Source organism: Zonotrichia albicollis, chromosome 31 (genome assembly GCF_047830755.1).
Source record: "Zonotrichia albicollis isolate bZonAlb1 chromosome 31, bZonAlb1.hap1, whole genome shotgun sequence".
NCBI classification, from domain to species: Eukaryota; Metazoa; Chordata; class Aves; order Passeriformes; family Passerellidae; genus Zonotrichia; species Zonotrichia albicollis.
Window position 1 is genome coordinate 2,648,385 of NC_133849.1, and position 16,012 is coordinate 2,664,396.

The window sequence follows — 16,012 nt, forward strand, 5'->3', positions numbered from 1 at the left end:
AAGGAGGAGCAGGAAGACGAAGAGGACGAGCAGGAACAGGAGGAACAGGAGGTTCCAGTGTCCCCTGTGGCTGCAGCCGCGGGACCATCGCCCCCAGCTCGTCCTGCAGGTGAGCGAGGATGGGGATCCTGTCCCAAATCCATCGGGGGGTCCCTGTGAGGGTTTTTTATTGGGGTGTGTTTGGAGCTCACAGATTGTGGAATTGACCCCAAATATCATGTGGTGTCCCTGGGAGGTTTTTTTTCCTCTGTGTGTGTAGGTTTGGATCTTGCAGGAGCCCAAAGCTGAGCCCCTTGGGGGATCTTTGGGGGCCCACGTGGCCACTGCCCAGTATGGGCAGGGGAGGACATTGGTCCTGGGGACCCCCGGGAGAGCAGAGGAGGGGAACCCCTGGGAGCCCCAGAGTGGGGAGAGCAGAGAGGGGCGATCCCAGAGCGGGGGGACCCCGGCAGACTGGAAAGGGGGGGAGCCTGGAGAGGAGGGACCCCTGGGATCCCTGGGACCTCAAAACAGAGCATCAGGGTAGAATGGACCCCATGGACCCCCAAAAGCCCCTGGATCATCCCTAAGCAGGACGCCAGAGAATGAAGAAACCCTGGAACCACTGGACCCCTATGATCTGAAGGAAAGGAAACCTCTGGAACCCCAAAAGTGGAGAGATCAGCAATAGGGAACTCCTGGGAAAGATGTTTTGGGCTGAATCTTGATATGTGGAGCTTTTCATGGACACAAGACTCCTGCTGAGTTCCAGAGATGGACCAGGCCAGGAGGAGCCTCTACTCCAAGGCGCTCCCACCTTGGTTACCCCCAAACCAGAGTTTGTCATTCCCAAGCTGTGGCCAGATGGAGGAGGAGGAAAAGTCCCAGAGATCCCTCAGAGGAGGGGCTGCAAACCCAGCCCAGGGAGGGGTGAGGAGGAAAGAGCCCCCCTGAGCCAGGAAGGCGGCCGGAGATGCAGCCAGAGCTCAGAGCTGGTGGAGAAGCCTCATGGCAGGGAGAAGCCCGACAAGTGCTTGGAATGTGGGAAGGGTTTCAGCTCCAGCTCCAGCCTGATGGAACACCTGAACATCCACACTGGGGAGAGGCCCTGGGAGTGTGGGGAACGTGGGAAGGGCTTCAGTGGGACATCCGACCTCAGCAAGCACCACAAGATCCACACTGGGGAAGGGCCCTAGGAGTGTTTGGAATGTCAGAAGAGCTTCAGGTGGGATTCAGAGATTGTCACTCACCAGCACTTCCACACCAGGGAGAGGCCCTGCGAGTGTCCTGAGTGTGGGAAGAGCTTCATGCGCTGCTCCAGCTCCATCCCCCAAGGGAGGATCTGCACTGGATGATCTCCGGTGACCCCCGTTGGGAAGAGCCCTGGTGACCCCTGTTCTGGGTGATCCGTGTTGGGCAGGGGGAAGATGTTGGAGAGATTTCTTTCCCTTCTCCTTGTGCTGCTGTGATTTGGTTGGTAATAAATTCCCTCCGTGTGTCCAGGCCGGGTCTGTTGTGCCCGTGTGGAATTTGCTGCGGGATCTCTCCCGGTCCTTGTGCCCACGCAGGAACCCTCAGTTCCATTTTCTGTCCCTGTGCGGCTGCGGGAGCAGGGAACGAGCGGCTCTGGGGGTGCCTGTCATCGGGCCAGCGTCACCGCTCGCCACGGGCAGCCCTGAGATGCCGCGCACCTGGGCACGCATTGCTGGGCTCACCTGAGCTCCCACCTGCCCAGCGCCCCAAGGTTCCCCCTGCCCAAAAACCCCCAACCCGGGGCTGAGGCGTCCAGAAAGGCCTCAGCCAATGGGAACGCAGGCAGGCGGCGTCTTAGCCAATGAGATCTCGGAGCGTTGGATTGCCTCATCGGTTGCCGGGCAGAGCCCGTGGCCGGTCGCTGCCCAGAAGCGGCGGCAGCCAATGAGAGCGCGCGGCGCTGCCGAGCCCGCCCTGCTCCGGACTGGCGCTCCCAGCGCAGCGCGGCTGCTTTGGGGCTGCTGCTCCCTGCCCGGCCCCGGCCATGGGGCGAGGGGCGGCAGCTGGGGCCCTGCTGGCGGCACTGGTGGTGCTGGGAGCCCCCCCGGCTGCGGGCGCGGAGCTCTCGGGTGAGCGGGGGGGCGGGAGGCGCTGGGACAGGGGGGGAGAGGGGGGCGAAGGGGGGAGCTCGGAATGGAGGGGGAGGAGGAGGGGACCCCCCAAAGGGAGAACGGGAGGGACTCAGGGGTGGTGGGAGGAGAGGGAGCGGTGGGAGAGGGTGGCGAAGGGGCAAAGCGGAGGTGGAACACCATATCTGAGCGGGAGGAGGCTGGGGATTGGGAAATTTGTGGGAAAATGGGGAAATGGGACCCCAGAAGTGATTTGGGGAGCGGCCGGAGGTGGGAGGGGAGACGATGTGGAAGGGGAAATGGGGGAAGGGCGGCAAAGAGGAAGCGGCAGCGCGGGCAGGAGGGTCCCATGGCGGCCGAGGGACACAGGGAGTGCGGAGTGGCATCCGGAGTGGCACCGGTGCTCTGGGGATGCTGGGAGAGGGTGGTGGGTTGGCACCCCCTGTCCTGTGTCCTGCACACTCAGGGGTGTTCCAGAGGATGACAAAGTCCGAGTGTTACTTCATTAACGGCACAGAGAAGGTGAAGTACGTCCAGAGATCCATCTACAACCGGGATCAGTTCATAATGTTCGACAGCGACGTGGGGCACTTTGTGGGGTTCACCCGCTATGGGGAGAAGTTGGCCAAGCGCTGGAACAGCAACGCGGTATTCATGGAGGACAGACGGACTGCGGTTGACTGGTTCTGCCGGTGCTGGTACAAGAACTTTACCCGGTTCATCACGGAGCGCCGAGGTGAGCACGAGGGAGAGCGCGTCCCCTCGGGGCCTGCCCTGCCAGTGACCCTGGAGCCCCTCAAAATCTCCCTGGGCATCGGCCCAGAGCCCTCATCCCTCCTTGTGCCGACCCCCGGGGTCTCCAGATCCTCCCAGTCCCTGCCGGTGCCCCCCCGCGCGTCCATTTCAGCGACCCGGAAAGTTGACGCTTGGCAACCAATAGGATCGCATCGTGTTCATGACTCATCTGTTTCCAGGCAGACCCGCAGCGCGGAGTACCTCGCGCCGGACTCTCCCTCCCACTGCCGCGCACTTCATTCCCAGTTCCTCCCAGTGCCACCAAGATCCCTCCCAGTGCCATTCCAGTCCCTCCAAGACCATGCCCAGTTCCTCCCCAGTCTCTCCCAGTCCATTCCCAGTCTCTTCCCAGTTCATTCACAGTTCACTCTTAGACCTCCACCCTCTCTTCCAGTTCCCCCATTCCTTCCCACCTCTCTGTGTCACCCAACTCCCTCCCAGTCTCTCCCACTCACTCCGAGCACATTCCCAATCCATCCGAGCCCATCCCCAGTCCCTCCCACCACATCCGAGTGTCACTCCGAGTCCATTTCAGTCCATTCCCAGCCCTCCCCTCTCTCTCCCAGTGTCCCCCAGCTGATCCCAGTGTGTCCCCGCTCTCTCTTTCTCTGTCTCTCCCTGTGTCCCCCAGCGTGTCCATCTCGCTGGTGCCCCCCTCGAGCTCCCAGCCCGGCCCCGGCCGCCTGCTCTGCTCCGTGATGGATTTCTACCCTGCTGCCATCCAGGTGAGGTGGTTCCAGGGCCAGCAGGAGCTCTCGGAGCACGTGGTGGCCACCGACGTGGTCCCCAACGGGGACTGGACCTACCAGCTGCTGGTGCTGCTGGAAACTCCCCCCCGGTGCGGGCTCAGCTACAGCTGCCAGGTGGAGCACGTCAGCCTGGAGCAGCCCCTGAGGCGGCACTGGGGTACGGGGGAGCCCCTGGGGGCGCTGGCAGAGCCACTGGGAGGGAGCTGGAGAGAGCCGGGCTGGAAGTGGGAGAGGGGCTGGGGGCTGGGCAAGGGCTAGGCAGGGGTTTGGGGGATGCTGGGGAGGGTGGGATGGGGTTGGGGGAGTGCTAGTGGGCACTGTGAGGGAGTTTGGGGGCGCTGGGTGCAAAGGGCAGGGGGTTTGGAGGATGGTGGATGCCACTGGGAGGGACTGGAATGAGCCTGGAGGGGACACTGGGAGAGGCTCGCGGTGTCGGTGAGAGGTTTTGGGGGTGCTGAGCCCTGCGGAGCCCCCAGAGATACCGCCGGACGTCGCCCGCAGCAAGATGCTGACGGGCATCGGGGGCTTCGTCTTGGGCTTCGTCTTCCTGGCGTTGGGGCTCGGCTTCTCCCTGCGCAAGAAGGTCACGGCGGGTGCCGGGGGTGGCGTCCCCGCCGTGACGGAGCGTGTGCGCTCCCGCCGGGGCCCCCAGCCCGGTGTCACCCCCTTTTCTGTGCCCACAGAGCTCCTGAGCCGGCGGCGGCCGCAGCCCCTCCCCGTGTGCTCGGGCCCGGCCGGGATCCCCCGCTCCGTCCCCGCTCCGCTGTGTTTGGGGGAGTCCCGTGTCCCCCCAGCCCCGCTGGCGCTCTGCCCCCGCCCAGTGCCTGCTCCCAGTGCTCCCAGTAAAGCTTCCCAGTTGGGCCCGGGGCCGTTTATTGGGGGCGATGGGGAGGGGTTTGGGGGGGCGATGGGACGGATTTGGGCAAAGGGAGGGGGACAAAGGGTGGGGGCTGGGGCCGGGGGGAGCGAGAGGAGGAAGAGGACGAAGGAGAAGGAGGGGGTACGTGAGAGAGAAATGAGGGGAAGGAGGCGGGAGGAGGACCGGGAGGAGCCATTAAACCGGGAGAGGATAAGGGGGAGGAAGAGGAGGGGGAGATGATGAGAGGAGCAGAAACAAGAAAAGGAGCGGGGAACCCCCGGCCTTCATCGAGGTGTCCACGGGGGGGCCAGGAACATGTGGAACCCCCAGCCAGGAGTGTTCCCAACACGGGGGGCTCTGACCCTGAGGGTCACCCGGGATTATCGACCGCGGATCCTCCAACGGGACGTGGAGCTGGAGCGGGGCACGGAGCTCGTCCCGACCCGGGGCACTGCGGTATCCCCGGGCAGCAACACATGCTCCTCCTGCTCCATCCCTCCTCCTGCTATCCGGCTGTGCCCTCATGCAGCCCGGGAGGCCCTGAGAGCGCGGGGCGGGGCTGTGCCGTGTACAGAGCCCGCCCCTGGCTGGGATTGGGTGATGGTGCCGTCAGTCGTGGTTGTGGTGTGCTGATTAGTGGGAGCGGGGGGGGGGGGGGGGGCAGGGCCCCGGTGGCGGGCTGAGGGCGGCCGTGGCTCGGCAGCGGCGCCATTGTCGTGTTTGCGGGGCCCGGGAGCGGCGGCAGCGGCCGGAGCGCGGTGAGGCGGCGGCGGAGCTCGGAGGCGGCCGCAGGGCAGGTGGGAGCCTCGCTGGGTTGTGCGGGGGCTCGGGGCTGGCTGCGGGCCTCGGGGGCGGCAGGGGGCTCGGGCGCGTTCGTTGTGCCGTGTCCGGCCCGTGTTGCCGCTGGCGTGAGGGCGCTGCGGGAGCGGCTGCCCGCGGTCTCCTTGCGGCCGCTGCCTCGGCAGGAGCCACTGCCGGAGCAGCGCTGGCTCGGCCCGGTTGCTGTGGCTGGGACAGAGGGGGCTGCCCCGTGCCCGGGGCTGTGCGGAGAAATTCCCGTGGCCGGAGGTTTGTGTGCCCAGAGGAGACAGAGGAGTCCTGTAAAAGTGGCTTTATTGCTGAGCAGAGGGAGAGGCCGTGGGGCATTTGCTGTGCGCTCTCTGCCATTGTTGTAGTTCGCAGCCTCCTTTTTATTCTCATTTTCCCGGCTCATCTCCCTCTCCCTTTGCCCACTGGCTGAGGTGCTTGGAAGGTTCAGACCTCCCGATCCGCCAACTGCATGTCCTCGTTAATGTGCATCCCCACTTTTGTATAACAGCCGGTATTCACGGCTTAGTTAAGTCTTTGTTCTTCTGGAATTTCAGGAATTTAGCGGGACTTTGAGTGAGCAGCAGTCCATGTTAATTAGTAACATTTATTGAAGCTGGTGGTTTCACCCAGTTACTTCCTTATCTACAAATCCCTGGTGACTCGGTCCCCTGCTGAATGAGCTGCACTCTCAAGGTGTGGAGCATGGTAAAAAGATGAGAGTTGCTGTAGCACATCAGAGGAGAAACAGCATTCGTTTAACCCATGGTCTCCGAGGGAGCCACAAAACCGTGTCCCATTCCCATTCTTTCTGCATTTCAATCCGTACATGAGCTGCTTAATTTTTCCGTTGTTTTTGGTTTGGTTTTTTTTTTGTTTTCACCACTTTTCCTTTGTCATCTTTCTGCCAACAGCAGTTTGAATCATTTAATTTTCCACAAACTCCTCCTTTTTCTGCTAACAGATGATCTGATCCCATCCCATGGTTAAGTGCTGTGTTCCTCATTTCAGTGGATTGGTCGGCAGGAAGGTCAGGAGCTGGAGCTCACTGGTTGGCTATTGCGAGGGCAGCTTGTAATCTGATGATGCCATTGAAATGAGAAATGGGTTCTGTGGCTCCTGATATGAATTGGTTTGGGTTCCCAGGGGCTGGTCCATGGTGTTGTAGGATTTGTTCTGCTGGCCGTTCATCTTTTCCCCGATTTTGGCCACTCTCTCCAGCCAGGGCTGCATCAGTTGACTGCTTTTGTCTAACTAAATCATCAAATCCTTGGATTCCCAACTGATTTCCCTGAATTTTTGGTAGCAAAAACCCGCACTGCTCTTTTATACCCTATATAACATAGAGAGTGCCAGCACATGTTGGAGTGGGCAGAGGGATGATTCCCCCTAATTATTTATTCTGAAGTTTTCCCAACATTGTCCATGTGCTGTTTCCCTTTGCATCTTCACCCGTTTGTGTTGCAGGGTCAGATATCCTCCCCCTGGGCTCTGCCTTGAGCTGTGCAAATTCCATCAGTGCCAGCAGGCAGAGCTTGGGGTGAGGGGCAGAGGGAATCAGCCCAATTCCTGTCCAGGCTTTGCCCAGCAGTGTTCATTTGCATTTCTAAAGCTCCTCTGCAGGCTGCCTGGAATGCAGCTTCTCTTCCAGGGCAGCCATCTGGTGAGTCACATGTGGCCCCCCAGAATCTGCTTTTTGAAAAAAAAAGGTATTAATTATTTATGTTCAAAGTATTACAGTTAAATCTCTTCGAATTTGCAAAATGCACCATAAAGGAGAACGTGGAAAAACCCAGACCAAAAGTTGATTCTTACACTTCTGTCCCAAGCCTACCTGACAATATAAAGTGGGAATATTATGAAAAATTTTTCTCATGTTGTCGTTTTGTCACTGAAACTGGAGGGAAAACAAAAACTCTCCAAGAATCTCTTTGGTGTTAGAAAGTCAAGGCATTCCTTGGTTCTGGCCAGGATGTACAACAGAAATCATTTTTTTCACAACTAGCCCGACTGTGCAGAGAAAATCATTCCTGGCGAGTGAGTTTTACTCCATTTTTCCTAAACTTTATGTGGTCCAAACCAATATAAATCCATTGCTTTAATGTTCATTGCTTCCAAGTTGTGTAAGTTTTTAGTATTTGGTTTCCTGTTGGACCCGGATTCCTTCCCCTCTGATGTAAATTTGGTCTCCACACTCCTGGATTTCCTTCTCAGCCTTTTCCAGCCCAGGTGTCTCCTGCTGTGCCGGGGGCAGTGTCTGGGGTAGCTGTTGGTTGCTGTTTGCTACTGGGCAATGTTGATGTTTTGTTGCTGGTCGTTATCTCTGTGGGTGTCTTTTGTGCTGTTCCCAGTCTGTTGGGATGTTAAACTCATCTCCATTGAGTGGTGTAACATCCCTTAAATAAAAGCTTTAAAATTCCTTTCCCCAAGGCAAAGACAAACCAAGCCTGAGCAGAGAAATAAGGTTTAAAAGAACCAAACTCGGTATATTTTGCAGCAGTGCAATGGCAGGCAGCCCAGAGTGTGGGTGTCAGTGAGCCCCAGAGTGGAATTGTGCCCTGGTGTTCCCCAGCAGCTGTGGCAGTGCAGGCCCAGGCAGCGCTGAAGCTGCAGCAGTGGCAGCAAGGCTTGGCCCCAGTGGCTGGAGATGGCAGAGGAGGGTGGCCAGGATTGCAGAGGATTCCAGGCGAGGATCTGTGGGCAGGCGCAGGGGCTTGGCCCGCTGTGGAGCCCTGGCTGCTGCTGCGTTGCCTTCAGGGCAGGCTCAGGGGCGGCCTCCCATCCTCCTGCTGCAGGCGGGAAGTGCAAATCTCCGGGGCTTCAGAGCCCTTGAGGCCAGGCTGAGGGGTCCCCCCGTGTTGAGCTGTGCTGGCGGCTGTTTCTGGCCTCAGGGACACTTGGCATGGGCCCCTTGGCCACCAGTGGTGCTGCTTTGCACTCCTTAGGCAGGAGCCGATGTCCTGGCTGGGTGTTGGCAGCAGCAAAGTGCCAGGCAGGCTCTGTGCCAGCCCAGCTTGCTGTGGGAGAATATCCCTTGATATCTGCTCCAGTGGTTGCTGAAGCAGTGAGAATTACTTTTGCCCCCCTGTTAGGTGCCATGGTGTCAGCAGAAGATATTGAAGCCTTCCTGCTCAGGGCATTTCAGTGCCAGGCTCTCACAAGCACCCAGAGCTGCGCGGGTTGAGCTGAGCATGGGGCGGTGACCTGCGCTGTGTCTGATTGCCCTTCCTTCGCTCCCCTGGAACAGGGTGTTGCTTTTAGATGCCACTTGTCCTGGTTGCTTCAGAGTGCTTTGGAGAGACTCCATATCTAATTTTCCCTCTTTCCCTGGGGCTTCCCACACTTCTGGGTTCACCTCAGCATAGGCCTGTCCAGACATTTGACACAGAGGTAGAACAGAACTGGCCTCTGTATCACCTTTTATAATAATAATTTTTGTTCCGAGTTTAGTGATTCAATCCTTTTCCAGTAAATCATTATAGCAATTAGGAATAAATAAAAATTCATGCATTTCAAATCCATCTCCCAGATCTACTATTAGTGGTTGAGTAAAACCATACATCTTTCCCACTTTTCCCACTTATCCCCTCTGTAATCACACATATTTTTAGCATTTTTCCCCCTGCAGTCTAAGATTCAGAGTTGATTGAGAGGCCCCTGTGTCCATCAGGAAATGCCTCCTCTCAATGCAGACCCACCCTGAATGTTCTCAAGGGCTGCAGTGTGGAGGGTCCCTGGTGTGATGGGAGCTGTGACAGCCCTGGCAATCCATGTCCATCAAGGGGTGGACTTGCTGGTGCTGAGGGTGCTGCTGTCTGTGCTTGCAGTGTCCTTGTGCCCTGCAGCTGGAGCCCTGGTTCCTTGCCAGGGGCTGTTTGGGTGGGCTCTCCCCTGCCGAGGAGGGCAATGCCTCTGCCAGGTGCTTGTGGCTGAGCCCGTGCCCTGGGTGCTGGGGCCCCCTTGGGCCCTGGGGTTGATCCCTCAGGGGCTGTAGGAACTGTGCCCTGGCCTTTGCCTTCAGCTTGGCCTTTTGCTGCTCCCTTCTTGCACTCACCTGCTGTGCCTTTGTGCCCAAGTGCTGCAGGGCCTTCTTGTGCCCCTCCTGCAGCCCCCTCAGTGCCTGTGGGTGCTTGTCTTGCTTTACAAGAGAGGTGTCTGCTCGGGAAGGCAGAAAAAGCCTCTCTTGGAATGGAGAATGCAAACCTCCTCCCTCTTATTTTTAAGACTAGTGAAATGAAGGGGCTCTCAGGCAAAGATATGGGAATGGGAATACCACTTCTTTACTAGTGTGTATAATAAAGCAAACAAACACCAACAGCTGCGGCACTGACAGCAAACAGAGCCCGGAGCCAGTCCCGGCCTTTGGGCTGCGGCGCTTTCCCCTTGGGTGCAGTTCCGGGCACGGCCGGCAGGGGCGCTGGTGGCTCCCGCGGGGCGGGGCAGCGCATCCCTCCCATGGGAACCTCTCTGAACAGAAATAGAGCAATCCCTTCATCTAACTCTTTCACTTTTTTCCCTTCTATGGCCTTTCTCCCGTGTTTTGGGAAAGAATTTGTAGAGGGCTGCCTTTTAACTGAGCTCCTAGGTTTTCGATAAGGTGCTTCCTGTGGAGAGAGAGTTTCCCTGAACAGCCGGAGGTGTGGTTCCCAAGGGGACGTAACTCAGAGCAGGACGGGGTCAGGGGAGGATATCCCGCCGAGGCTCGGTGGGAGTGTGGGCAGGGTCTGCTGCCGGAATCGGCAGAGGGGGATGTTCCCGTGGAGCCCGAGGCGGAGCGTGGGCAGCCCCCAGATGGCTGATGGCGGCTGATCCGGCAGCTCCCGGCAGAGCAAAGGCAGGTGGGAGAGCCCGGCAGCAGCGGCGGTGCCCAGCGCAGGTGGCACGGGCAGGGCAGGCGGGGATGGGATGGCTGGGACCCCCCCTGGGTGCGGTGGGCGCGGTGAGCTCGGAGCAGGCGGCAGGACAGAGCAACCCCCATCTTGCCCAGCATGGGCGGCAGAGCGGCCGCGGGCCAGGCAGCGGGAGCAGGGCACACAAATTGAGCGAGAGCGCCGGGGCAGGTGGAGCTGCCCTGGGCAGTGAGGCCGCACCTGGGATGGAAAGCGGGGCAGGCGGAGCTGAGGCGGGCAGCGAGCCGGGACCCGGGACAGGCGCCTGGGCCGCGAACGGAGGGGGCAAGACCTGCAGAGGATCTCGCTGTCTTTTTTTTTTTTTTTTTCCCTCTGGTGTTTCTGGTACTTTAAAGATTTTTTTCTCCTAAAATCTCCTTTCTAACATGTGGCATATTCTCTTTCTTCTACATTAAACGATTTTTTTTACAAATAAATCTAGAGCCTAACAAACCTAAACTTCTGCTTGGATACTTTGAAATAGTCAACCAGCTTACTCATGACCTGCAAATGTTGTTTTTCTCTTCATCTTTTTATTTCTCCTTTGGCAAATTAATCATCTCTCAGTTACTTCCTTTGCTACTCCAAAAATCCCGGTGCACCCATACTTCCTTAAAAAATGATCACACAAAGCTTGAGTACCCCAGTGGGTTTTCTGATGCAAGTCTTCTAATATTTTCCTAGTAAGCACATTTTATTAAGTAATTGTCTTCCATCAAAAAGTTTCCATTTCCCTGATTTTTCTTGTTCACTTCCTGTCTTGTTTAATTCTTTTCTCTCGGCTTTCCTAAACTTTGGAATTTCCAGCTTTTCCTCCTTTAGGGTTTTTATTAACATAACTCTTTTATCTCCAGTTTCTGCTGCATCCTTAGCTTTGTGATGTGCCCCCAGTTTTCCCAGTTTGCCTCTCCTTTACCCCGGGCCGGGTTCCCCCCGCCCGCAGCGGCTGGAGCAGCCGAGAGTCCCGCGCTGCCCATCCCGACCTGTCCCGGCTCCATCCCCGCTCCTGCCGCGGCTGCGAGGGCTGCGGGAACGGGGCAGCGAGGGTGTGGCTGCTGCTGGGGGAGGAGGAGGAGGCAGGGAAGGGCAGGGATGAAGGGAGAGGAGGAGGTGGGGTTAGGGTGGAGGAGCAGGGGGAGGGATGGAAGAGGAGGGATGAAGGCAGAGAGAGAGCAGTGGTGGAAGGAGGAGAAGGAGGTGGTGTTATCGAGGAGGAGGAGGAGAAGGGATGGAAGGGGAGGGATGTAAGACGAGAAGGAGGTGGGGATAAGACAGAGGGGGAAGAGGATGGGGGATGGAAGGGGAGGAGTGGGGAGGAAGAGGAGGGACAAAGGCCGATCGAGGCTGAGCTGAGGGAACCACGCCGTCGATCCCTGCCTGAATTCGCAGCCCCCACCTGTGGGATCATCGCCCCCCCCAATCGCGCTGGTGAGCGGGGAGGGGGAGCTGGGCCCGGATATCCCTGGGGGTCCCTGGGTTGGGCTTTTTGGGGTTGTTTGGAGAATGAAGAAGTCCAAGGCTGAGCGGAAAAGGCCCCTTGGGGGGACATCGGGGGTGGCGGTGGCGGCTGCCGGCAGAGGCAGCCTGGAGGAGCAGAGCCCTGTGTCCCCCAGGAGCCCAAAGCGGGGAGCGACACCATTGGTGGGAGCCTGAAGAGCCTGGAGAGGGGCAGGGGGGACTCCTTGGAGCCGCTGCAGCCCAAAGCAGAGAATGAGGGGAGAAGGGAGCCCGGGAGCCCAAACAGCCCCGGCATCCCGAAATGGGGAGAGCAAAGTGGGGCTAGCTTTTGGCATTGCTGGGACTGCCAGCAGCCTGGGCAGGGCGGGCACCGAGGAGAAGGGGGACCCCCAATCCAAGCGTGACTCCCAGCAGGTGGGACAGGGGGGAACCCCCGAACACCAGAGGGGAGGGACCAGTGATGGGGAAGTCCTGGGAGGCTTTTTCAGGGCTGAATCTGGGTGTTTGGGAGGTTTTTCTGTAGCTGAGGTGGCCGGTGACTTGTAGAGATGAACTTGGGCAGAGGGACCTTCAAACTCAATGTGTGTTGGGGAAGGTGAAAGAGGAAAGACTTATAAATACGATTGTCTTGCAAAAGATTTTGAGAATATAGAAAGTATAAGGCAGACTGAAATGAAAGCAAGCTCTGAGATACCTCACTTAGTGAACAACTGGAAAACAATGTTGTGGCCCACTGAAGGTAATCCCCTTTTGATGAAACAATTCCCTCTGCTTGCAGACAGATCCAAGGGTCAAAGCAGACCCTACTGGCTCAGCAGAAGGGGTCCAAAGAGGGGTTTTTAGGGCGTAGAATGTAACACAGCATGGTGATGTAATGATTCTTACACGCTCTATGTAAATTCTGTAGGATTTGTATGTTGTACTAGAGTGGTTGATGAGAAGTAGAATATTCAACACAGAAGAAAATCTATTTTGTTGTAATGGGAACGTTACTCTGTTATGCTCTTGCCTGTCTTCGTCTTTAACCCTGTCCCCCTCTCTACCCCTCTCTTCTCTTGGGCCTGTTCCGAGCTGTGCCTGGCAGCTCCAAGCAGGGCCCTGCACCCAGGCCCTTTGCTATAAACCGCAAGTTCCACGCCCTGGCTGCAGAGCTCTCTCGTCTCCGTCCGTCCCGACCATCCTACCCCCCGACACTCCTACAAACGCTCTCATCCCTTGTTTTCCCCAAACCAGGATTTCTCATTGCCAGCCCCAGGGAGGCTGCGAGGAAGAGGAAGATGCCCCGGGACACTGAGGCAGGTGAGGAGGAAGTCAGTGCCCCTTTCCCCTCTGTGCTGCTCCATCTCCCAGCCCAGCACGGCCCCGGCTGCAGCTCAGCCCTGGGGGATCTCCTTGCCCTTGCCTGTGGCACGGAGGCAAATCCCATCCTGTCCTTGTCCTTCCTCCCCCAGAGCAGGAGCTGAGGATGGAGAGCAGGGAGGACAAATGCCCGCGGCAGAACCTGGTGGAAGAGGCCGTTTTGAGCGGCTCCACGGCGCAGGAAGCCAACGGGGAGGAAAAGCCCCGGAGATGCCGCACGAGGAGGGGCTGCAAACGCAGCCGGCGGGGATCTGAGGGGGAAAGAGCCAGCCTGGGCCGGGAAGGCGGCCGGAGACGGAGCCAGAGCTCGGAGCTGGTGCTCCATGAGCAGCTCCATGATGGGGAGAAGCCCCACACGTGTGAGGAGTGTGGGAAGAGCTTCAGGTGGAACTCTGAACTGATCAAGCACCAGAGGATCCACACTGGGGAACGGCCCTACGAATGTGGGGAGTGTGGGAAGAGCTTCAGCCGGAGCTCCATCCTGATTGTGCACCAGAGGATCCACACTGGGGAGAAGCCCTACGAGTGTGGGGAGTGTGGGAAGAGCTTCACAGAGAGCTCCAGCCTGATTGTGCATCAGAGGATCCACACTGGGGAGAGGCCGTACAAGTGTTCCGAGTGTGGGATGTGCTTCAGCCAGAGCTCCAACCTGATCATGCACCAGAGGACCCACACTACTGAGAGGCCCCATGAGTGTTCCAAGTGTGGGAAGAGGTTTAAGACCAGCTTCATTCTTCTCCGGCACTATCGGATTCACAGAGAGGAGAGGCCCTTCCAGTGCCCCGACTGCGGGAAGGGGTTCAAGCAGAATTCCACCCTCGTCAAGCACCGGCGCATCCACTCTGGAGAGAGGCCCTACGAGTGTCCCCAGTGTGGGAAGAGCTTCTCACAGAGCTCTAACTTGATCCGACACCAACGGAGGCACCGGTAAGGGAAGCCCTGCGAGTGCCCCGAGTGTGGGCAGAGCTTCGTGCGCTGCTCCAGCTCCATCCCCCACTGGAGGAGGCACTTTGGGCACAGCCCTGGTCACTCACATTCCCTGTGATCCATGTTGGGAACACACCTGGCTGCTTAGACTTTTGGTTTGACCTTAATTTTTTTCTGCTTCACCTTCATCCTTTAAAAACACCCAAAACTGGGTGAAATGAATGAAATTCATCGAATATATCTGACGTTGCATAATTTCTCAGTTGTTTTAGAGGGAATTTAGTATTTGTGGACACATTCTGTGTGGAGTGCTGCTGTTACTAAGAGGCAGGAATTTGATCTCACCCTTCTTGTGTTGCTGAGAACTCCTCCCCTGTCCCAAACCCCAATTCCACCCTTTGGATACCCTATAAAAACTCCATGGCACTGCCTTTGCCCTGTCTTTGGGGGTTAAGAAATGGATTCCCAAAGGATCAGCCATTTTCCAACTGGATTCGCAGAGGATCCGCCCTTTCCCACTGGATTCCATGAGGATCAGCCTTTTTCACTGAATTCCCAGAGGATTCTGACTCTGTCACTGTTTCTTTCTGTTAGTATTACTGCATTTGTGTTATCAATTTTTGCTAATAAAGTAGTTTTTTCTGCTCCTATATCTTTGCCTGAGATCCCCTTAATTTCAAAATAAATTACTATTATTATCATTATCATTAGTAATAATAATAATAATAATAATAGTTGTAGTAGTAGTAATAGTAATAATAATAACAGTAATCAAAGGGAGGGGGTTTACATTTTCCATTTCTGTGGAGGCTCCTGAAATGGGGAGACACCCCCAAGGCTGGGCCATGTCAAATAGTTCCAGAAAGATGTAAATTAGTTGATGTATATGCATGAGGGTCTATGAATATGCAACAGGCTGATGTAATTAAAACCAGATTAATTAGGGTGTGTCCCCGAACATAACTGGGGGGTCTTGGTGGCCATAACAACCTTTGCTCGATGCTCCTTGTCTCCCATTACATCAATCCGTTCCATATTCATGACCTTGTTGCATATCCATGAAGTACTTTACATATTCCCGGAACAAAATTGGCTTAATCCTGTTTGGGGGTCCAACCCCCCGCCCAGCTCAATTTGGGGTGTCCCATCCTCCTCCTAGCTCAGTTTTGGGATCCCATACCCATCCCAGCCTAATTTGGGGATTCCATTCCCCTCCCACCTCAATTCGGGGGTCCCATTTCCCTCCCAGCTCAATTTTGGGGTCCCGACCCTCTTTTCTGCGCTCTCTTCTTTCCGATCGTTCCCCCAGTCCCCTCCCCTGTGTTTGGTTTTGGGGGCTCCAGGCCCTCCTGCTCCGTTTTGGGGTCCTGACCCCGTTTTGGTTTAATTTGGGGTCCCCATCCCCAGGGTCACCTTTCCCCCCTCCCCAAATTCCGCTCCTCGCAACTGAAGAGTCATCAGCGAGACGCGCTCTGATTGGCTGGAAATTACCCCGCGCGGTCTCTGAGTATTTACCGCAGTGAGAGGCCTTGGTCTGTGCCCGGCAAGTGATGAGTCAGAGTCGGGCCGGGCGCTGATTGGCTGAAAATCGCTGATAGGGGTCAGTGCTCTTAGTTTGTGCCCAGGAAGTGGATCGTCATCAGTGCCGCACGTTCTGATTGGTCGGGATCTGTTTTGTGGTGGGGACGGGAGGAACTGGGGTTTCTTGGGGTTTATTTAGGGTTTGTTTGGTGTTTATTTGGGGTCATTTATCGACTATTTTGTGTTTATCTTTGGTTATACTTGGTTTATTTCTGTTTATTTGGGGTTATTTGGAAGTATTGGGTTTGTTTGGGTTTATTTGGGCTTATTTGGAATTATTTGGGGTTCTTGGGAGTTATGTTGTTGTATATGGGGTTTTTTAGGAGTACTTGAGATCATTTGGGTGTTTTTGGTTTTAATTTGACTTTTTTGTTTGCTTTTTTGGGTTTATTTGGGATTTCTTTGGGTTTATTTGGGGCATTTTAAGGTATTTAGAGTTGATAAGGGGTTTTTTAGGGTTTATTTCCAGTGTTTGGGGGTTATTTGGGTTACTTGGAGTCATGTGGG

The 16,012-nt window shown here is 56.6% G+C and overlaps 3 protein-coding genes across 3 annotated transcripts in view; 2 read left to right on the forward strand and 1 right to left on the reverse strand.

Moving 5' to 3' along the window:
• The window catches only part of LOC141725844 (uncharacterized), a 55,806-nt gene that overhangs the window by 23,773 nt on the left and 16,021 nt on the right, over nucleotides 1-16,012 (reverse strand). The window lies entirely within an intron of this gene.
• LOC141725737 (class II histocompatibility antigen, B-L beta chain-like) lies at nucleotides 1,883-4,317 on the forward strand. The gene is made up of 6 exons (XM_074529771.1): nucleotides 1,883-2,081; nucleotides 2,548-2,817; nucleotides 3,186-3,195; nucleotides 3,508-3,782; nucleotides 4,102-4,253; nucleotides 4,309-4,317. The coding sequence occupies exons 1-6, from the start codon at nucleotides 1,997-1,999 to the stop codon at nucleotides 4,315-4,317; spliced, it is 801 nt and encodes a 266-aa protein (XP_074385872.1). The 5' UTR covers nucleotides 1,883-1,996.
• On the forward strand, nucleotides 12,723-14,063 carry LOC141725882 (uncharacterized). Its single transcript, XM_074530045.1, has one exon. It carries the CDS (start codon nucleotides 13,104-13,106, stop codon nucleotides 13,926-13,928), a length of 825 nt encoding a protein of 274 aa, XP_074386146.1. The 5' UTR covers nucleotides 12,723-13,103; the 3' UTR covers nucleotides 13,929-14,063.